The sequence below is a fragment of the Cnephaeus nilssonii genome, assembly GCF_951640355.1.
Source record: "Cnephaeus nilssonii genome assembly, chromosome: 1".
In the NCBI taxonomy this organism is placed as follows: Eukaryota; Metazoa; Chordata; class Mammalia; order Chiroptera; family Vespertilionidae; genus Cnephaeus; species Cnephaeus nilssonii.
Window position 1 is genome coordinate 85,689,941 of NC_137072.1, and position 23,630 is coordinate 85,713,570.

At 43.0% G+C, this 23,630-nt stretch overlaps 1 protein-coding gene across 8 annotated transcripts in view; it reads right to left on the reverse strand.

The window, feature by feature from the left end:
- The window catches only part of KIT (KIT proto-oncogene, receptor tyrosine kinase), a 79,696-nt gene that overhangs the window by 6,388 nt on the left and 49,678 nt on the right, over positions 1-23,630 (reverse strand). For 2 of the 8 annotated variants that reach the window (XM_079767673.1, XM_079767672.1), the window contains exons 6-17: positions 23,326-23,515; positions 21,079-21,194; positions 9,531-9,645; positions 7,649-7,830; positions 6,374-6,480; positions 6,153-6,279; positions 5,791-5,895; positions 5,584-5,694; positions 4,380-4,530; positions 2,350-2,438; positions 1,703-1,830; positions 473-595 (exon numbers count right to left, since the gene is read on the reverse strand). In XM_079767673.1, the coding sequence (XP_079623799.1) occupies positions 473-595; positions 1,703-1,830; positions 2,350-2,438; positions 4,380-4,530; positions 5,584-5,694; positions 5,791-5,895; positions 6,153-6,279; positions 6,374-6,480; positions 7,649-7,830; positions 9,531-9,645; positions 21,079-21,194; positions 23,326-23,515 (1,544 nt within the window). Of the gene's footprint in view, positions 1-472; positions 596-1,702; positions 1,831-2,349; positions 2,442-4,379; positions 4,531-5,583; positions 5,695-5,790; positions 5,896-6,152; positions 6,280-6,373; positions 6,481-7,636; positions 7,831-9,530; positions 9,646-21,078; positions 21,195-23,325; positions 23,516-23,630 lie in introns of all 8 variants that reach the window. The other 6 variants (XM_079767671.1, XM_079767670.1, XM_079767669.1 and 3 more) reach the window with 3 other exon arrangements.

Genomic DNA, 23,630 nt, shown 5'->3' on the forward strand with positions numbered 1-23,630 from the left:
TCTATAAACCAATTATAACTTATGAACCTATTTAATAAGCTCTCTATTGATTGTCAGATCCAACATTCGCTATACCTAACTCTGTATGTTACCTTCGATTTTAATCTTTTTCACATGGCATGTCAATCTCAAAATAAAATTCTCCTGCTGTGACCTTCAGGTCCACGTTTGTTTCACTGGAGCAAAATCGAGTTCATTGCTATTCTCAGGCTACAATGAAAATTAAGGCTATTTCTGCTTCCTTCACATGCCCCATAATTACACAATTAGAATTAGGAATTCTATTATCGGAATGTTAGTTGTGCTGTTCAGCATACCATGCAAATTTTGCTGAAGTACACTAAATGTGATGGCTAAAATGCATGGTCTCTCAAAGGTAGGATTTGCATTATGAAAATCATAAACAACAATTCTTATAAAAACTTGAAACTAAAATATTCACTGGACTGTCAAGGAGAGAGTGGATACTCACATTTCCTTTGACCACATAATTAGAGTCATTCTTGATGTCTCTGGCTAGACCAAAATCACAAATCTTTGTGATTCGACCGTGGGTAAGGAGAATATTTCTTGCTGCCAAGTCTCTGTGAATACACTATCAGGAAGAGAGAAGGGGGGAGGGGGGGGAGCGGAGAAGCCATTTAAATTTATTTTAAACTTTTAAAGAGTGAAAACTATGTTTAATACTAGAGTGCTGCTTATGTTATACACATCCAATGCTTTTGCTTTACATTTAAACTACTCAGTGCACCAAAAATAAGTATTCTAAATTATGCCTTGAATGATGCTCAAAATTTGTGTTTCACATCATTAGGACCTTAATTACTATAATCACTTTCCAAAACCAGCTTGAATAAATGCTTTCTTGGGGCTGCTTTCATTCATAGGAAAATACATTAAATAATCGTATCATATTTTTTTTACAAAGAAAACTCATTTTGCATGCTTCACTGTGAATGTCCTTTCATAGAGGAGTTTCTCAAATGTCTTTGCAACTTCAACTTGACATCTCCCAAGGACACAGGGAGAAGCTCTTTATTTCAGCCACCCTATATCCTCCGCTAGTTTGGTAATTGTTTAGAAATGTCACCATTGACACATAAAAGTCGGATCTGTGACCTTATGCTATTCTGGTCATCCCACTTCCTAGGGAATTCCTCTCACCCTGACAGAGACCATGTTCCTTGTTTTGGTTCCCTCATTCTCTTCCTATCCCCATTCTTTTCCCGAATATAAACATTCGGGAAAAGAATGGGGATAGGAAGAGAACTATTCTCTCTGATCCCTATTCCCCCAACAGTTTATAAACCATACATGCAATGATAGTAGTTTAACATCAATAAAACCCAAGTATATGCCCCCACCAAGCACTGCAGCTACGTAAGGTACTCCCCTTGCTTTTGCTGATAAAATTGCTATCTATTCTCTAAGAATAGCTGCTATATCTTAAAAGCCAAAAGATTTAAATGAATTCATTGCATATAAAAAATATCCATAGAAAGCTCATGTAGACAGAAAACTACGCTTTAAGTCTTATAAATGAGAGCAGGAATTCTAAACCGACAGCAGTTGGAACATGAAGAAACTACATTTCCTCTGCTTTTGGTTACCACACTTCAAAATGACACTCTGCATTCTAGCTATGACTGTAAAATGCTTCATTCTGGAAAAAGAGACTCTTCTGAAAAATCACTCCACTTACGTTCTTCGAGGCCAGGAAGGCCATGCCCTTCGCCACCTGGTAAGAAAAGCTCAACAGGTCTTCCAGGTCCAGGGCCAGCTCGTCATCTTCCATGATGGCTGGTGTCACATCTCTTTCTATGTATGAGCCTGTTGAGAGGAGAAGGATTTTCTTAGCAACTGAAACCTTGAAGGCGAGGAAAACAAAAGACGGTGACAAAGGTAACACCAAAGGTAACGAATGAACGGATGTGAACTTGCAGGCCAATGACCTCCCCAGTGTCGTGGACGGGTAGATATTGAGTCACAAAGTAATATTTACAATCCTGGGCAAGTTTACAAAATCATCAGGGGAGAAGAATGGTGATTAGTACAAAAATATCGTATTTTGACATGCAAAATATACATGTGATATATTTCAATATTCAAAATACATATTTGATATGCATATATTTTCATAGATGCATTAGGATGCTTAGACACAATAACCCATGTTCTGGCCTTGTACACCCTCTTAAAAACCTTAACTGTCACTGACCACCAATGGCATTGCCACTGGACCCGACTCTAAAGGAGAACTGGTTAGTACCAGGAATGGTGTTATATTCCACAGTGGTCTGAGAAATCCTCTGTAAATGAAGTTGATTTCATTATGTGATGGGTACCCACCTATTCTTGCCGATCTCCTTTTGTCTGCCTTGGTTGGTACAACGTAAGAAACTCCGGGTTTCATGTCCATGTACTCATTAGTACTATCACTACTGGGAGAGATAAAACATCCATCAAATCATGATCGAATGAAATGGGAAGTGAGGGGAACACCCACGAGCCAGGTTCTATCTCCCCATCCCTTTTTACATAACAGGCTGTTTTATTCAAAAAAAAAATATATATTGCCAAATTTGAAAGAAGAAAATCTTGTTCAGTTAAGAGGTGAATTTTTAACATGCAACATTAAGGTCCAATCCCTAGGAATTAGATGGCTTTTTTAGTGTTCAATCATAGACGGTGCTCAGTTTAGAAATTTCCCATCCCTTGCCACTGGAGATGTAATGGGAAACAGAGCCAAAAAAGCATTATTCCACATTACTTCAAACTCTCTAAATTAGCCCCAAGAGACAAGATGAAAGAGACAAAGAACCAGAGCTTCTGCGACGTGTTATGGGGGAGAAGACAGGGATCATTAACATATAGCAACTGATGGAAGAAGGTTTAAAAAAACCAAGTTTGGTTCAGATAAACACCAATAATTTGGATGATTTTCTGAACCATCTGGACCTCTCGAATCTGCAACATTTGGCTGGAGAGTCTTCAAGATTTCTAGTACTTCCTGCTTGTGATTAGCATAGAAACACCATGACAACTCTCTCCTTCAGAATGTGCGGATGGTTCCCGTCCCATATGGGATCCCAAAGCACAAAGAACACCACACAGGACTGAACAATTCAGGCCATTATTTCAGAAAGTTAAAAAATACATACAGGATATCAAAGCTTTAGAAATAAGGCAAAGTGGCTCCTTTACTCATAGAAAGAGCATATGCTCTGGAGGAACTAACAAAAGGTGGTTGGTATCGTGTTTCACTACCACTTGATGGTACTCAAGTTTATAGGATTAAAAAAAAAGTAAAAAGCTTCACCTGGGGTTTAAAACCTTAGCCACAGGTACATAAAAGGGCTTTAAGAGGTAACTGCCCATTCAGTCAAGTTTACTGAGGTCTCCTTAAGGGTCTGGAGTTAACAAGCATGTCAAACTCGCGGCCGGCGGCTCCTTTGGCGTGCGGCCCGCCAGCCTCGAGCTTGACATGCTTGGTTAGGCGATAGTCTTGCCATCTCTCAATACAGGGGAAACTGTATAAAAAGGACAAGAGAAACCCACTGCACAAATGCAGAAATATAAAGAATAAGGGGCTGGGCATAAGAAGTAGGATTTCTGCTGGGCTGAGTGAATCCAGGAAACCTTCTTTAGTGGTGTGACTTAACAATTGGAAAAAAAAGAGGCAGGCATGGCAGAGATGATTTCTATTCTGGTTGTAAACCACACTAATTCTCCTTAAAAGAACTTGAAGCTCTTTACACATCATTTAAATTCAGAATGTTACCAATGATGAAAGAGATGAAAATAAGGTACAGAATTTCTTTAAATGTGCCTTTTTATAGCAGAATGAGAATTTTTTTTTAAAGGGTTAGGTATATAGGAATAATTTAGAGGTAGATGGCGAGAAACCTACAAGCAGTTACGTTCAGAGCTTTCTGCCGTCCTGTTAGAGGCTTTAAAGGAATTTACTGTGACGACTTGACAAGCCTGCGCAGTTTCCTATAAACAGTGTCTCACTGTAAAGATGCATACAGTACCAGCGCCACAGGATAAATGGACTGACACACAAGAGCAGGGCCATGATAAGAGAAACAGGTATCGAGTTCATTCCGTTGAACAGAACAAACGCTTAGGAAAAAACTAAATATGCATTAAAGAAAAATATGTCAGCAAAAATCTAAGTTTAAGACTACCTGAATCTTTAAAAGCACGACTTGAACTCTGTAAAGTGTTAATCACATTTAAATGATTTAATAATTCTGATTTTGCACCTCAAAGTACCTCAGTTCACTTTTTTTTTCAAAGAATCAGCCTTGATTGCAAACCCTTATGACCCCAGAACTGCCTGTCAACAGCTGACTGTTTAGGGAAATCAGTCTTACCAGGAAGGCTCCTTAGAATGCAGAAGGTTCTTATAAAGTGCCGCTTCTGCATGATCTTCCTGCTTCGAGCAAATGAATGAATCACGTTTTCTCCTCAAAAAATTCAAAAGATCACCATAGCAACAATATTCTGTAATGACCAGCGTGGGCCCTACAAGCATATAAGAAAAGGTTAGGAAGAGTTGAGCTATATAGACAAATCCGTTTCAATGGATAAGCTTACTGAGTACCAACACAATCCAAGTATTAACATTGCTTATCAAAAAGCAGCCTTACGTGAATAAAACTAAACAAGCAAGCCCCTTCTAACCTAAATGTGTGAGTGGTTTGGGGCCAGGTGTGACTTCTGGTTATACTGTTCTCAAACTTCCTGTATGAATCCGCGGATTCACTTCTGCTTACACACAATGGGGCTCACACCCTCTCGGTGACATTATCACGGAAATGATGGCACGCACTGCAGCATGATAGGAGAGCCAGCCACGTGGAAAAGCCAGCTGAGACCCATTAGGAAATGGGTGAGGCCCTGAAATGACAGGGCATCACCATCACCTGTGTTCCGAGCGCTCCCAAGTCGAACATTTTCTTGGTGTTGTGAATGCCTAACACTGCAGCTCTGAAGTTAACAGGCAACTAATTAACTTGGGCAGAAATTTCTCATGAACAATTCATGATGTGGTGAAGCAACGGTTATGGGGCCTGTTTTAAGAAATTACATAAAGTTGTCAACTTGACCGTGGAGCGCTCCAGATCTCCGGGAACAGCTCCTTTCACACGGCTTTGTTCCCTTCGTCCAAAATGAAACCCGGGATGGGAGGCTCACCTGAGGCGTCAGAATTGGAAACTTATTTTTAACAAAAGTGAAGTGCTTGCCTCATTCGGTGTATATTTGAGAGCTGGTAGGCTTAAAGGCCTCTATTTAATTATAGGATGGAAATGAACATTAACCCTTGAGTGACTAAATATGAGGCAGCAAAAACATAAATCCTACAAGATAAAGAGAAAAGCTTTCTGGGCGAGATGAGACATCATGCTGGAGCTATGCAAGAGGTCACTGTTGAGGACACATACAGGGCAGCAACTAAGGTGTGTCCTGGGCTGCCCCACCCGTGGTGATAAAACTAAAACAGACAGTCTTCAGAACAGTAACTGGGAGAGGGGAATCACGGACGGATCATCAAAGGCCAGGTGGGGGCGGCTTTACCTCCGATGGTGCAGGCTCCCAGAAGGTTCACGATATTCATGTGATTGCCGAGGTAGCTCAAGACCTTGAGTTCAGACATGAGGGCTTCTCGTTCTGTTAAATGGGCACTCGCTAAAATGAGAAACATCTTATTTTAGCAAAAGTAAAAAAATAAAAAAAAATTGGCAAACGGGTGTTGCACACAGGCAGTAGCCTGAAGAAACTCACGCTTCAGCATCTTCACAGCAACAGTCATGGCTGCATCCGACTTAATCAAGCCGTAAGCTGTGGCCTCCACCACTTTCCCGAAGGCGCCGGCGCCCAAGGTTTTCCCTGCAGAAAGGAAGACAAGCAAGTACGTGGGTGGGTCCAAAGGACCATCGGTGTGGTTTTAACCATGGAAGTAAGGACGTGCGTTTAGATACATTTCCCCAAGTGCTTTATGCCAAGTCCATCAAAGATGGTGACTTTGCACGGAAAACACGGATTGCCTCGGGTGGAAGAAGACAAGGGAGGCTGTTGGGGTTCCCTAAAGTCGTTGTTATGTGAACACAAAAAGGCTCCTTGGAAAGCCCCCGTTTCATACTGACCAAAACTCAGCCTGTTTCTGGGAAACTCCCATTTGTGATCATAAGGAAGTTGCGTTGGGTCTATGTACACGTAATTGTTTCCATTGATCTCCTCAACAACCTTCCACTGCACTTCATACATGGGCTTCTGGGTGGGGGAGAGAGGAAAAGATGTATTTTCTTTTAATGATCGCCGTGTCAATCACGACAGCGCTCAGGGCAGAGAACAAGCGAATGGTTACCTGTAAGTATTTGTAGGTAAGGATCATCACAATAATGCACATCATGCCGGCCGCAATCACAAAGCCGATCAGCAAAGGCGTGAACAGGGTGTGGGAATGGATTTGCTCTAAAATGAAAGAGGAGCGTGGAATCACAACCTATCAGCAGGACTGAGTCTTCACCACAGCCATCCACCCCAAACCGCCCACCTCCCACCTCGCAGCCCATGGCGGGATTCAAAGCCGTGCACATCCCAGCTGCTTGCCTTGGTTATCCTCTGACTCCTGTTATTCTCAAGGGAATCTTTTTAAAATAATTTTGAGCCAGATACTGTGGAAGAGAGCTGGAGATTCCTATAGCACAAAAATAACTTTATGCCGTTGGTCAATGAAAAGCAACACCTGAAGGAACTTTGTACTTCAACCAAATTCCCTCCTTCGACAACTTTTAAGAAATGTCCTTTATGGGTGGTTTCTATTTTCTTCTTTATGCTTCCTCGTGTTTTCCAAGTTTTCTACACTGAGAAAAACACTTTTAAAGTGTTCTTTTTATTGCCCCGACTGAAAAAAAAAAATCTATGGTGCAGAACAATGTAAGACTTCTTCCCTCATTACTCAAAAACTGAGAATACACCACTTTTGGCACTCGTCTTTGCCAACTCAGGAAAACAAAAAGTGAGCCCTAAGAATGTAGGTGCTCGGTTTCTTTGTCTTCTAATGTCATGCCAATTCATCAATGTGTCCACAAGGATCATTTAACTTCTGTTAGGAGAGCCAGTCACTCATGAATCAAATTTTAAAGATGTTAAAGAAACAGCTCACTAACATGACTTCATAAAAGGCAGTGTTAACTTTCTGATATAGTATCTGGCAATGTGTTAAAATAACTGATTTTAAATGGAACATAAATGTTTGAATTCAGAATATCCTAATTCTGTTATGGATATAAGGAAACTATATTCCCCCATTTTCCTTCTCTACTCCTTTTAAATAAAAACAATTAGGAATATATGATGCATTATATGTGTACACACATGCATGCATACATACATAGATATGTGCACCCACATGTGTAAGATACATATAGTAACATGGATAAAATTACTGCATACACTTTATTAACAGACTAGTACAGAATGAACCGTAGTGAGTTTGATGACAGTACAGTGCAATGTAGATATTACCAGAAATGACATGGCCAATGATGGAATGGACTTAAAAATCATGATTGATATGGTAGCAGAGCCTAAGCATCCCCTTAAATTGGATTAAAAAGAAATATACCTTTGCTGTTACCTTTAAATGCAAAGTTAAAAAAGGCAGAACTCTTGCCCACATCGTTGTAAGCCCTGCACTCGACTGTGCCGTTGAGCTTGAAGGCACTGTCGTCGATGGAACTCTGAACCACCAGCTTGCCAAACGGGGACACAGAGGAGTTCTGTATCTGCACATTCACCGGCCCAACAGGAACAGAACATCTAGGGGGAGGCAAACAACAGCCCACACTTACTCCAGGAACACCCTGGGTTTGGCATTCTTTTCAAGCTAAGGTAGGGGTTCATAACTGGAAATTTCCTCTGACAACCGGAAGCGTCTGAGGACGAGTGAGCCCTTCGGTGGCACAGAGAGGGGGAAAGCACCACGGAAGAGAAGATGGAGAGAGGAGGTTTAGGAGTGAGGTGTGGGTTTGAATCCTCAAACACCTATTCTGTTGACTCCTAACAAGTTACTTCAAAATCTACAAGACTCAGTTCCTACAGCTGTAACATTGGGATGATTAGACTCACCTTGTCTTGTTAAACAGAAATGACTTAAATATCCTTAAAAAAAAACTCATAGTGAAAGGTTGAAGAGGAAAAGCATGGAGCAAGATAGCCTTGTGTCAACACGATGACCACAGGCAAGCCCCAAAACCCCAGCAGTGAGGACCCACTGGAGGTTCTATGCTGGGAGGTGCAGGCTGTCCTGCCAGGATGGACTCTAGGTGGCAAAGACCATGAAGAGCCAGACCCTGATGAGTCTATTTAAATTATCCCTCCCCGCCCCACCCCCACATGCCTAGCAGTTCCCCATTCTTTACCTTGCTCTTCTTCCTCCTTAGCACTTAATATCTGCCTGCATTAGCTGTTTATTTTGTCTTTTGTCCATCTCCACCTATTAAACATGAGCTCACAAGGCCAGGACTCGGGTGTATTTTGTTCCCTAGACCAGTGTCAGGCATACAGTTGGTGCACCATAAATAATTGCTAAATGACCAACTATAATTACCGGGGTTTCTTCTGCTATGGGCAGACTTTCCAGGGGTCTTGAACCAACCCTATGATTGCAATACAGAAATGACATGGCCCATGATGGAATGGATTTAAAATTATGATTGATATGGTATTCCCCAAAGAAAACATGCCACTCAAACTCAGCTGAAAACCACAATCCTATGTAACCTCTTCCTACTTGTTGTGATAAAAAGGTCTCTTCCATGAAAAATAAAATTTCTGCTATTATCCGCACTATTCGATTGTGATGTTACACCGGGCTTTTAAAGCCCGAGCATAAAATACCATTTGCTGGATAAAAACAGCAACGTTGACCCCATTTTCATCTTCAGGTAATATGAAAGGACGATTTAAGGCTTAAGTGTGGATTCTCGGGGAGAGGAAGCACGAAGCCAGATGTGCTCTGCTCAGGGGCTGGGCACCTAATCACCGAGAAAACCGCTTCAGAACGCGGAGCTGACAAACGCCATATGCACGCTGTAACCGCACGATCATTACTTTTTGGTAACTTGGCAATTAACTTCTGAGGTAATTTTTTTCATGACAACTACAGCCACATTTCCCACACACATTACCTCCTGTGTACAGAATGGAAATCTAATTACTCTGTCCTGGAAAATTGCTCTATCTACCTGCGGGCTCCAATTGCATGATAAATCCAAAAAGATAACCACCAAAACAGAGAAGTCATTCAGTAATCATTTTCAGCAAACAAAATTAATGTCTACCAAGAAAAATATAGCAATTATGCTGTCTCAAAAGCCACATGGACAGAAAAGTAGAATCCTCGAAACAAAGCTTTTTTGGGGGAGGCGGGGGGGAATCTAAAGACATAGTTGAAATTCAGCTGAATTGCAGTCCTTCCCTTCTGCATGCTAAGTGGTAACAAAAAATAATCCTCTCACCTCGGCTCCGATCCTGGACAAAAGTACCAATCTATTGTGGGCTCCGGGAATCCTGCTGCCACACACTGGAGCATGCCATTCATGAGCCTCTCATGAGTCAAGATTTCTGGTTTTGCTGCAGGAAAAGAGAAGTAGCCACACGTCAAACTGCTGGAGAACGGCCCCGGCCCCGAGACTCACTCCGCTCAGGACCCTCAGAACCTTTGTGAGGCTGGAGACGACCTTGAGGGAACATGTGACTCGAGGGCAGAATCCAAACCAGTGCATGGAAGGTCCAGGGAGGGGGGTTCGTGAGAGTCAGGCCAGGAAAGGCTTCCACAGTTAGAACAGCGCACCCTGCAGATGTGGGGGTCTCTGAGAACTCCGTTCCGGGGATGGCTTAAGTGGAGGGCAGGACCACCTGGCAGGGGTTCTGCTTCCAGGGAGTGGGAAGCTGAAAGACTGCTTCTAATGAAGACACTAACACTTCCCGATTATTCTAACGGTGAAAATTCCCAACATCAGGATTTCAAGTTAATGTGGGGACTGGAATGAATGAATACAGGAAGAGAAAAGCCCCCCCCCCCCTCTTTTTCTCAAGAATTCCCTCTTCCCTAGAGGAGGAGGTGAAGAAGTGGTACAGATAAGGAGCTGGATCACCCTATTCACAGAAAACCCAAAACACAAGAGTGAAATACAATATGGGCTTTTAACTCCAAATTTTTACTTCAGATGCAAAATACAAAATTAGAGGAGGAAACCAGCCCCAGAGTTTTATTCATACATTTATCTAAACCTGAGTACAATCACCAAAAGAGTAAATTATATCAGCAGGAATGCTCTAATTTGACATTTCTGTGTAACTACAATCATCAACAGATATTCAATCAAGGGTGCCCTAAAGCAAATCCTCAAGATTATTTCTAAAGTGGAAAGGAATGAACTTATGTTCAGTAGTTCCATTAGTAACATATTTGAAGCGTCTTAACCCTTCGAGAATGAGCGAGCTAAACTATAACATCTGCATGGCAAGGATGGGGTGATGTGCTCACCCCGGATCCTTGGTGCAGCATCGAGTGCCCAGGTAAGTACAGAACTCGGGAGGCCACGTGTGTGGTGGACAGCCCTGCACACCGGCTCCGACACTCGCCAGTTCTGGGCGCCTCCATCAAGTCTCCTCATGGGTAAAATGGGTCATTCCTTATGCCATGGCTGGTATGCCCAATGGTTAGAGTGTCAACCCTCACACCAAAGATCTTGGGTTCTATTCCCGGTCAAGGGCACATACCTGGGTTGCAGGTTTGATCCCTGGAATTGGGTCAGAGTGTGTGAGGAAGGCAACCCATCGATACGTCTCATTGATTAAATAGTACCCATTCCATAGGGATTTTGTGACAATTAAATGAGACGGAGGACAAGAATGATTCACAGAAATGAATAAAAGACTAAGAACAATTTGCAGAAATGAAACCATTATTAATGATCCAGTTACTCTTTTCTGTTCAGAGTGCAGAAAAGAGTAACCACCCTCCTTGGTTAATCAAGTTTGCTACCAATTAAGTTCACTACATTCGCCACTCTAAATTTTCTCTTCCATGATCTAAAAATTGCTTCCTTTAAGAAAGTGTGAAATGGTGTATGTATTTTAATCTGATAAAGTGGGAATTGGACATCAATTATGTTGCAGCTGATAGGAAAACTCTGTGGTGAGAAGGAAAGACTGACGGGTCAGAAGCTTAGGGAGCTTATTTCCTCAAAGGAAGGTACCACTGATACATGACATCTTTGTAGAACAACCTCTCAGCACCTCAACTCCTTGCAGGCAAAACAGCTTGGCAGGGATCAGAGTGTCCACATGCATGGCACACCCACCTGTCACTCAACCTGGCCCTGCTGATGGGCTGGCCATTTGGCTAAACACACAAGAGAGCGACACTCCAAAGCAATCTCAAGGTAGGGGCATCCTTGAGACTTTGGACCCAATGCCAGCTTTCACAAATAGAGCAAGAAAACGAGCCATCGCCTTGCGAAAGCATCCATCTGGCAAGCTTCATTTAATTATCACGGGCAACTGTGTGATCAAACTGGAAAGTAGGACAGAACACAAAAAAGTGCAGCTTTGGAAGAGTGCTATTTGCCGGAGACTGCAGGTGGCCTTCGGTGGGTCTCTCTGGACTCAGTTCCAGTGTCGCCTCCTTTTCCAAGCCATGCTCAACTGTCCAGAGCCAAGGTGGTTGGTCCCTCCTCCCTATTCCTGCGGGACTTTAGAACACCTGACACTCCCCCACCAGGCTGCACTTCCTCAGGCCGTTTGTACCTCTGACCCCTAGCACAGTCTGACCCAGAAAGAGCTGTTGAGTGATGATGTCTCCCCCAAAGGAACAAGTCCCTCATATTCCATAGGAATTCAATTAGGGTCACAAGAAGGGACCTGGAAAAAATAGCCTAAGGTCAACTGTCCTGTGTAGGGGCACTGTGTCCACTACTTTTGCGCAGTTAGGAAACACACATACATACCGGGACACGTGAATTCCTTTTAATACTGAGATTAATGTGGAGAGGGCAGGGTCCACACCACATAGAGAGCAAAGATAACTAGAAAGGACTCAGACGTGCATGAGTTCATAAGACAGATCTCCTCAGACCCATATTCCTTTTGTCACTCACCCTTCCTAATGCTTTTAGTGCAACTGACTCAACAGGGGGAAAAAAGGCTGAAAGGATACTTAAGATGTTAACAATGGTTATCGCTGGGTAACAGGGTTATGGGTCATTTCTATTTTATCCTTTAAAAAATTATTGTTAAAACATTTTTGTTTACAATGAATATGTAGCTAATAACAAACCTATAAAACATTTTTAATTAAAAAAATTGGAACAGCTCAAAATTACATAACCAATCACATTTAGCTTTGGTTATAAGTGCTGCCCGGTCCAAGCCTTCCAGCATGACACCTGGTAGTGGTTACACAACGGCCGGGGCTGGCCTACTTGCTCCCGTGTGCTGGTTAATTAGGCAGACTTTTCAGCTACTGTCCCAGTCATAACCTGAAGCTAGCGGAGCAGCATTTTTCCTGCTGGGCCTTAGGTTTGCCAACCAAGCTCAGAGGGTCCTCGAACTTCAGTGTGCACCAAAAGTACTAAAGGCAAAAATGCAGATGCCTGGCCCCATCCAGGGAGATTTGTTTGCATGGGTTGAGGATCTAACCTAGCAATGCGCTTTTTAAAAGTACCCTCAAGGGACCCTTGATCAGGCTGGGACTAGGGTGAGGCAAGGAAAACACTCCGGATGCAGAATTTAAGAAGGTACTCTGTCTCAAGGTCCTGCAAGTGCAGGGTGGGCACCATGAGTGGGCACTTCCTTGAATTTTGCACCCTAGGTGCCTTCTCTTGCCTCACCCTAATCCCAGCCCTGTCCCCAATGCTGGTGATGAGAGGCCTCATTCTGAAAAGGCTAAGTTGCATGATTACAGTTTGGGCTGTGCGTGATAAGTTGCACTATGAAAATGTTTAATGCATACAGAATAAGCTAGGTACAAATCTGATTCCTAAAAAAATGAAAATCTGGGCTCATCTGCATTTTTGTAAGTGTCTCAAAGCACTGTGTAAGGCATTAAATATACATTTTACTTTTAAAGACACATAACCCTCTGTAATTCCCTAGGTTAAATGTAAGCTATGGTTTCTTGTATATTCTGCAACCAGCAGGACACCCAATGACACTTTCCCTAATTCCTCCCAAGTTGGAGGTTTAGATAAGCCTAAGAAGTGTAGAAGTTATGTGTTTCCTGGGAAGATAAAAATAGTCCCCTTTCTCCTTTCAAAGCACAGTGGACCTGAGCCATTCTGGTGTCTCCAACGACGCTGATCGGCTTCTAGGCAGCTGTCAGAGTACTTACAATTTCTACTGAGAATTTATTGCTCATGCAATTAAAAATCCTAACCATTCGCTGATTTACCCCACAGATTTAAGTCTCCAAGTAATAAAAGATTACACGAAAAGGAATCATAAAGATGAATTTTTATCGAGGTTTAATGAACACATACCATTATATTACTTTCAGGTGTACAAAATATCAATTCGGTATTTGTATATAATGCAAAATGACCACCACACTAAGTCTAGTTAACATCCATCATCAAGAGTTACAACTAATTTTTTCCTTGTGATGAGGGCTTTTAAGATCTGCTTTCTTAGCAACTTTCAAACATGCAGTCCAGTATTAACTATAGTCACCACACTGTACATTACACATCCCATGACCTATATATTTTATAACTGGAAGTTTATACCTTTAACCACCACCCACTTCATCCATTTTGCCCACCCTCACACACACCCTCTTGGCAATCAGCGGTGTATTCTCTGTATCTGAGTTCATTTTTAAAAAAATATTCCATATGCAGGTGAGATCATATGGTTATTTATCTTCCTCTAATTGGCTTTTTTCACTTAGCATAATCCTCTCCAGGTCCATCCATACTGTCACAAACGGCAAGATTTCATTCTCTTTTATGACTGAATAATATTCCATTGTATGCATACACCACATTTTCTTTATCCATGCATCCATCGATGAACATTTTGGTTGTTTTCTGGGATGAATTTGGTTTTCCAATTATAGGTCTGCTGGTGTTGAATGGCAATACAGCAGTGCTTGGTAGCAATCTGTCACTATCCTGGTTTGGGTCTAAGTCAAATCTACATTCCTGCTGTAATCTTATATAATAAAAAGCTAATATGCAAATTGACTGAACAGCGGAATGACTGGTCGCTATGATGTGCCCTGACCACTACGGAGCATACGCTCAATGCCGGAGCTGTCCCCTGGTGGTCAGTGTGCTCCCACAGGGGGAGCGCTGCTCAGCCACAAGCCCTGAGCTGGGCTCACTGCGCAGCAGCAGTGGCAGGAGCCTCTTCCGCCTCCACAGCAGTGCTAAGGATGTCCCTGTGGGGAGCAGGCCTAAGCCGTCAGTCAGACATCCCCCAAGGGCTCCCAGACTGCGAGAGGGCACAGGCTGGGCTGAGGGACCCCTCCTTCTCCCACCACCCTCCCCCCCCCAAGTTCACAAATTTTGTGCACTGGGCCTCTAGTACCATTATAATAAAGAAAGTTAAATCAGCTACAATGGGAGTACTGAAAAACTCAGGTTAACTTTTACTTATAAAAGGAATATCATTATACTTTTTTAAAACTCCAGAATAGATACCTGGAAAATATATTTTGTTTTGTGCATTCTTAAAGATAGCCAGAGACTGGCATATGGACACTTTAACAAAAGTTTGTTTAACGCACAAAACAAAATGTCAACTATAATCTCCTGTGTATCTAGCTATCTTTAACAGAATGTCTGTCATCTAAAAAAATCATTCTCCTAAGGAAGTGATGTTTTAAACTAGTGCTAAGCAAGCTTTTAATGTAAAGGGTGGGGCAGTAAATATTTTAGGCTTTGTGGGTCATACAGTCCCTCTCTTACAAATAATTCTGCCATTGTACCACCAATAAAGCTGCAGACATGTGAACAAATATGCACATCTGTGTTCCAACACAACTTGACTTGGGGACACTGACATTTTAATTTTATTTTCATGTCTCATAAATATCTTCTGATTACTTTTGAACCTTTCAAACAAGTTCTTAGCTTATGGCCATTCAGGAGCAGACTGAATCTGGCCTATGGTTTGACAACCCTGTTTCTAAACAGCCATCAAAATGATTGCCCAATTCTAAGATAAAGTTAAAACAAACCCCAAAAGTCATGAAAGTACTTGGAGAGGGCCCCCCTCAGCCAAAATCACGGTGCAGGAGCACCATGGCCGTGCCTCCCAGGCACAGATCACAATACAACTCTAAAAATAGTGACTTCATTTTACCACATAATCCAGAAGTGGAAAAGAAGGGTTATTGACACAGTGCCCATGGAAAGATTATGTACCTATTCTTACATTTATTTAAATTTCCACTAACTTATAGGTAACTCTGCTTACATTTGTAAATGAAGGAGCTAATTTTATGTAAAAACACATGTGGCTCAACTGGAAAAAAAATTACATACAGAAGTTCCACTAATATAAAAGGGACTACTCATGTGTTTTTTAGAAAAGTCGGTCCCAAGTTCAGGGTCAATTCTAACATAAACTGACACGGTTACATACCTAAACCTGTTTATTGCTCCTTTTCACCATAAACATGAAAAAAAAAAAAAAAAGACCAGATCACACCAACAAAGGATCTAATGATTTTCTAACAGGTGTGGTCTTTAAACAGATCCTTCAAATTAGCAACATACCCTACCAGACTAACTTTGTTATGACCCATGAAATAAAAATAATGACATCAACACTGGAGGGGCTCAAGGTGGGAGGACGGGGCGGGGAGGGTTGCGGGGGGTGAGACTCTTTAGTTCAGAGCTACATCTCCTCAAATGTTTTTCAGAAGAGAAGAGAATCAAATTCTACTTTAAAAGTAGGTTGCCACGAAATCCCCTTTTCTCCAATTTAAATGTCTATAGCAATTCTCGCATCCACAGAGATACTCTTCATAAGAAGGAGATATTAAAGTGTCACATCAAAAACAACACCCATAAGTCCCAAGCAATTTAAGAACAAAAACTCATTTCAAGTTCAGGAACAGAAAATAAAAAAGAGTTCAGACACTGTCAGTTATCACCAATGAACATGCAAAAAAATATTAATGTAGAAAGACAAACGGCTATTTGTACACAGAGTAACTGCCCCCCTAAGAAGCTCTGAAAAGTATTCCTTAATTTTAATTTAGAGCTGTTCTGAAGCCAGCGCAGTGCACCTTGCATGACACATGTTACAGACACAGCCGCATGGGAGATCGCGACAGGTGATAACCTTATCAACTTCCGGGCACTTAGGCAGCGTCGCTCATTTGAGATTAAACAAGATAATTATAAACTTTGTCAGATGGGTTTCTTTTCCAAACTCAGTCACATCATGTCAGAGTCCCACCTGCCATTGCACCATGTCTCAAAACTGCATCAGACATGGGGTAGAGATGACAAGCTATCCATGCAATGAGATACCACAGTGATGCTGTAGAAAAAGTAGTTTATGACGTGGAAAGATGTTCAAAAACGCATTTATTGTTCAGCACCAAAACACAGTTACAAAGAGATAGAACCTCACTTTTGTAAAAAAAAAAATTTTTTTAATGGTCTTTCAAAAAATATACTGCAATAGGGATATTTTAAAACTGGCTTGTTTTTTTTTATTTTTGCATATTTTCTATCCTTCACATAACATTTTTATAATTTAAAAACATGTTTTAATTTAAAAACACAAGTATACAAATGTTTGCACAAACCAAGCTACATTTCAGTTACTGTGGTAGCCCCACAGCAAATTCTCAAAAGACGGTAAATAAATCAAAAAGGAGTTCTACTTAGCACTAGCTTTATTTAATGTGTAAGAATTCCAGTAGTTTAATACAGGAGTATGCCTACTAGAATCCACCTAAAGAGGGAGATACACTAAACAAAGCAAAGCCTCTCCAGCAAAAACTCAATAGACAAGTGTGTCAGCTGTGAGTCTTAAAGCTTTTAGCCTTTAACCCAAGTATGGTTTGGATATCCCAATGTTTGGAAGGTCCTATCATCTTTAAAAAAAAATGGAAATAGAAAGGCTGAAAGGTTAACAGGTAGGAAAACATTTCCCCCTTCCATAGAGGCAAAGTTCTAGTAACTTCCCTCAGTTTGTGAGAATCTGGAAAGGCACAGCCCCCCAAAGCCCCCAAAACTGAGCAGTCCTTAAAGGCAAACCCACCTTTATTATTTTAATCTGGGAAAAGTGTCACCAGGCTATCATCCCAAAGACCCTAATGTTTCTCAATACCTAAACTGTGTCACGAGCTGTGCCTGCTTACAGGAACTGAAAAAGACTCCTGACCACAAAATAAAAAGTCCAGAGCTCAAAGACCAAGGTGCTGAGCGCAGAGATTAAAGTGTTGAGCACAAAGATCAAGGTGATGAGGACAAAGACCAAGGTGATGAGGGCAAAGACCAAGGTGATGAGGGCAAAGACCAAGATGGTGCCAGGGCACAGTGTGCAAAACAACGTGTGCAAAAAGGGCTGAGTGCAACAGAAGACTAATTACACATGCCTGAAGGATTTAATCACCCCACACCACAGCCTATACATACAGAAGGCTCCTTCCCCGTCCAGGAGAAGGTGCCATTCGAGTGCGAGCTCACCCTTCTCCATCCCTTGATCAAAAAAATAAAAGCTTCCGCTCTGCTTGACCAAACTCAGTTCTTAATCCATTGGTGCGAACGCCGCTGAGCAGAAGGACCTCGGTTTGGTCCCTGACCCAGAAGGGTTGGTAACAAAAGGTCCCTGAGACCTCCAACCAGGTGGGTGACCCAGATGGCTGGCTGGCAAGCAGTCCAAAGCCATCTATCTACATGGCCGGCTTGACAGGTCTGTCCGCACCTTTGCCAGATGGCAGGCTGGGCATGCGCTTTATTTGCAAGGCGGTAGGCTTACCGTGGCTTCTCCCTAGAAGGAGGACAGTCTAGCCACCCATAACTGAAATGAACTATGACCGATAATCCATATAAGGCAGCCCAGATTTTGCAAATGTGGTCAAAGGGAAGCTTTCTCATCAAGAGGCCTCGTTCGGGGTGATTTATTACTTTGAGTTGGGTATACTGTATTATCTATGAATAATCACTCATACCGGACAGCATGCTAATTATATAATGCAGTGACTTGGAAATAAAACATTATTTAGCATTTCCTTAAATTGTTTCAAACCCTTGTTAACACTGCCATAAACGGAGTGAAACTGGTGACTTCTGAGAGTTAATTCGGTGCAGTTCAGCAGTCATCTGGACATCCAGTCTAGCTGCACATTTCACGTGTTCTGTGTAAGCCCAACAGTGGAAGGAGCCCTTTAGCTCTTTATGGCTTCCTTGTCCTGCCTGTGTGCCTGTCACCACCGCCCGAGTACCACAGCCCTCTCACTGGACTGGCAGGTTTGTGATTAAAGGATAGACCTTTAAGATTGGAGAGAGGTCTATTTATAATCTAGATAGCCTAGACATCACTTGCCAAAATTCATAATACATATCTGGAAATGCTACCAGATCAAAACCACAGTGAGATCACCTCATACCTGTTAAAATGTCTATTATCTAAAAGATAAGAGATAAATGCTGGCACTGATATGGAGAAAAGGGAATGCTTGTACACGATGATGGTGGGAATGTAAATTGGTGCAGCAGCTATGGAACACAGTATGGACATTCCTCGAGAAATTAGAAACAGCACTACCATAGACAGAATCCCAGAAACCCACTTATGGGTTTATCAAGGAAACAAAACCATTGTCTTGCAGGTATTCAGAATAGCCAATATCTTGCAGGTATTCAGAATAAAAACAACCTGTGTCCATCCATGGATAAATGGATCAAGAAACTGTGGTATATATACACAACGTAATATTATTCACCCTTAAAAGAGTAGAAGATCCTGTCCTTTGTGGCAACATAAATGAAACTGGAGGTATGATGCTAAGTGAAAGGAGCCACATGGAGAAAGACACATAGTGCGTGGCATTACTTAATGTGTCACCTTAAAAAAAAACGCTCAACTCACAGGAACAGAGTAGAAAAGTGGTTGCCGGGGAAGGGGGTGGGGGAATAGGGAGAGGTTGGCAAAAGGATGCAAACTCTCCATTCTAAGAGGCATAAGGCCTGAGGATCTAATGTATAAGGTGGTGCCTATAGTTGATCACACTGTAGTGCATAACTGAAATTTGCAAAGACAGAACTTAAATGCACTCGCCACACTAAAATGTAACACACACAAAATGAAACAAAGCAGGTCAATATGTGAGGTGACGGATGTGTTAACTCACTAAAGCACCCAAAATAAAGTGTTGGTGGAAAGTATGCGTATTATGACTGCAAGGATACTGATTTACCTGCAAGCGTCTCTTCAGTTACTTGAATATTAAGATTTTTCAGAAGCAGATAATTTGCTCTTGTGTACTACACTACACTCAGCTCCTCTGATTAACATCTGAATTAATTGAGAAATATTTGAATTGTGGACTAATGAGATACCATATAATCAAAACTGTTCCAAAGAACTGAGGTATTACTTCACATGATTCCCTTGGAAAAGGAAATTCTCTGGTCAAACAAGTATGGGATATCAGCTCCCTCCCACAGCCCCCTCCCGGGAAGTCATAACACATCTTAGCATATTAAGGATTCGGAGAAGGCCTATAATTAAGAAAAGTGTTTAAGTGCACAGATGTGATTCTTTATCTAAACACATCTCTTGTTCAGAAGACACAATTTTGGAAATACTGGCATAGTCAAAAGACTCCAGAGCAGCCATCAAAAACACCCCAAGGATTACTCACTGGCGGTTTGCTGTCATTTGTACATGGATCAGGCCACCCAGCCCCCACACCACTGAGCACCAGTGAGAAAGTGACATTAAGAACACTTCCTACAGCTCCTAAAGGGCAGCCCGGCACACACCAAGTGCTCAGCAGTTACTAAGTTGTTCTCTAGGGAGTGTTCCAGGTGGTCTCATCACCCCCCAAACCCAGCATGGCTCATTCTGTGGGCCACTCCCTTAGAATTCCATGTCCTTGGAGGCCTCCCATCCCCTGGGCCCCTGGCTGGTGTGGTGTGGCAGGTCCCTGGATGTGTAGGCAAGCCGCAGAGGAGAGCCAGGAGGAAGCCCTGCGCTTGGAAAAAACCCAGCTGGTGATGTGTTCCCTTGGCCTCAGCCTCTGTGCAGAGACACTTCTCCTGTTGAGGGTGTGCAGCCCACAGCAGGGCAAGGTGCAGGAGTTCAGGTTCCCACGTCCACATCATGCTCCCCTCGCCCACAGTACCCACGTGGTTCTCGGTGGGGACCCACAGGGCTGGATCAATATTGCATCATCTTAGTGGGAGGACAATCTCAACACAAAACATGTCACAACCCCAAAACAGAAAGCATCGTATCAGTCCAGCTCCTATTCAACCTCTGAATCCTCATTTCAACAATCAACAATGTTCCCTCAAAAGAACTGTTATTATTATTATTTTTTTAGAGAGTGGGAGAGGGAGAGACAGAGAGAGAAACAATGATGTGAGAGAGACACATGGATTGGTTGTCTCACGCATTCACCCTGACCCGGGGCTGGGGATGGAGCCTGCAACCGAGGTATGTGCCCATGACAGGAACGGAAGCCAAGACCCTTCAGTCTGTGGGCCAATGCTCTAACCACTGAGCAAAACTGGCTAGGGCCAAAGAACTGTTATTTTTAACTCCTCTGGCTCCTCTGCTCACTTCAAAGGCAGCACCCAGAATTTGAGCGTCAGGGTCCCGGGGTCAGTGAAATGTAGGACAAGGAATTGGGTTTTCGTACACATTGGCCCAACCACTAAACCACAGGGTCTTTGTTAAGGTCAAAATTATCATGAAACATTATTTACATAGTACACAGTGAGCTCGGTTCTGCAGCTGTTACAAACACGAGCCACAGCTCGAAACAATAAAAACGTAAAAAGATAAGGAGCTATTGGTTTTACTCACTGTTCACGTAAACATTAAATGTCACCGACGAATTGACATCAGAATTGGACACTAGAAACGTGTAAGTGCCTCCTTCGGTCCCTTTTAATCTGGTGAGGTGAAGTTCACTTACATATCTGCAAAGACAGGACAGCAAGTCAGTCACTGGGGGCTGCCGCCTTGAGTTCACGTCTTTTCGGTTTCTATCTGGGGAAAAACAGCTCACTTAAGTCAGTATTAACAAGATCCACATTAACAAATAAACACACACACACACACACACACACACACACACACACACACGCATTTAAGTTGGGACAAGTACCTGTTGTGTGAGAACACAGAGGCTTTCTCAGCATATAGGCAACCCCACAGGCACGGCAGCCTCTCCCACCTCCTGAGCTGTCCTCACAGCCGCCTTCTCACCAATGTCCTAAACCTGCCTGCCCTGCTTTGCTTTAAGGCGACTGGCCGGGATAAACCCCAGACTGGCAGGCTGTCTCCATGCAGACGCTGCAGGGCCCTCGAGGCGAGGTCCATGCTGTTGCCCTCACCGTCCTTCTTGCAACACCACAATATCCCCGTGTTCCTCCGACCCCACTTCTTCTGAGCGTCCTCTGCATGTTTGCTATTCAAGCTCCTTTTTACTGCAGGGCCGCCAGATATGGCTGTGTCAACTGAGCACATATGACTGTTGGGGGAGCCATTGACATGGGCTCCATCCAGTGTAGATGGGGCGCCCTGGCAGCCCTGGACCCACACAACCACCTGGACAAAAGCAGTGGTGTGTTCAGACTCCTCATACTGCACACGCTCCCTGGGCAATCCACTCTTGCACTGAACTGCTTGCTGTTTGCTCACTTTCAGACCTTTCCCTCTGGTCCAGACTTCTCTGGCCTATGGCTCCTCTACAGAGCTATTTTTATGCCCCATCCCCCCTGCCTAGGTGCAGGTATAAGGACCCACACACCTGCAACCTTCTCCCATGACTTGCCCTTGGACAGTTAGATGCCCTTGGGCACTTAGATGCCCTTCAAAGTTGACTGCCTTCCGCGTCTACAGCCCATGAGTGACTGACCCCAGACAAAAGCCCAGCTCCAGAGCACCCTGGGGTCAGACTGTGCCTCAGCTTCACCTCACCCACTTCCTCTTTCCTCCTCTCCCCTCCCACCCTGCTCCCCCACTCCCTGGCGGGTCTCTGTCTCCCTTCATGAAGCCCTTGCTTAAGAGCCCCTGCCTCCGGCTCTGCTTCTAGGGAACCTGACCCAGGACACTTCCCACCTGAACATCACCTCTCGAGATGCCACCGTCAACTGCAAATTCAAGATACCCCAAGCCCTTAGCCCCCTCATCTCCTTGAATGAGATTGCCTCTCACCCTCCAACCTGGCTGACGGATCCTACGGGCTTCTTCAGCTCCTTCCTCTCTCTCTCTCCTATCCCCGTAATCACCCAGTGTTGGTAAGGAAGTAGCCTGAACACCTCCCAAATCCATCCTCTTCCCTCCAACCCTTAAGCCTTGGCCCAGGACAGCCTTCTCTCTCACCCACATTCTTACCACAGCCCACAGCTCCTGACTGGATAAGTACCCAAACTCTGGATAAACACACAAACTCTATCTGAAATACTTACCTCTTACTGGCCCTTTGATCTGAGTCAAATTACTTAACCCAGTTTCTTCTTCTCTAGAAATGAGGGAAATAAGAGTGCCTACTCGTAGGTTTGTGGGACTAAAATTATTGAGTTAACATATGAAAGGTACTTAGAACAGCATTAAGGTAGAAAAAGGCGCACGCAGCTTACATAAAATGTACTACTGCTGCTGTTTTTATTATAATTGTTTTGAGACTCAAACGAGAGATCTGATGTAAAAGAGCTCTAGTTCACTGCCCAGCCCAGAGCTACTCAATGATTCTTAGTTTCTTATAGTTAAAAAAATATGATTCAAGGTGCTACCTTTCCCCTTTCTCTGAAGTGAATTATTTAATGAGTCCCGTACATGGAAGTCACTGCTTTGAAGTATCCTCAGAACTTCGGGGAAGAATAATCCTCTCTTTTACGAATGAGAAAACTGAGGCACAGGCTTTTTTTTTTCTGTGCTCTAAACACGGGGCAACATGAAATGTTGGGATGAGGGCTTCAGGAAGCACCCCGAAGTTCCTTCTTGGCCAGATGGCCTCTCATACATTCCTGGGTCACAGAAATGGGATCTGGTAAGCCAGCGGAGGAGGGGAAATGGGAAATCCCCAGAGCAAGGCCCTTTTCTCACCTGATATTACTTTCATTCTCAGACTTGGGATAATTATCCCACTTATCAGTGAAGGTTTTGTTCATATATATCCACTGTTGGTGTTCAGGTTTTGGGTATGCCTCGTATTCAACAGTCAGATCGACGTTTTCTCCATCGTTTACAAACCTTGTAGTATTCGCCATAGGGATGATATTAATGAATCCTTTATCTAATCGTAATGGAATAAAACAGAAAGAAACCGTTATCTACAACTACCCAACAAAAAAACACAACTTCGTCGTTGGATTACAAACATAGCTGACTGATTTCCAACATGAACTGGC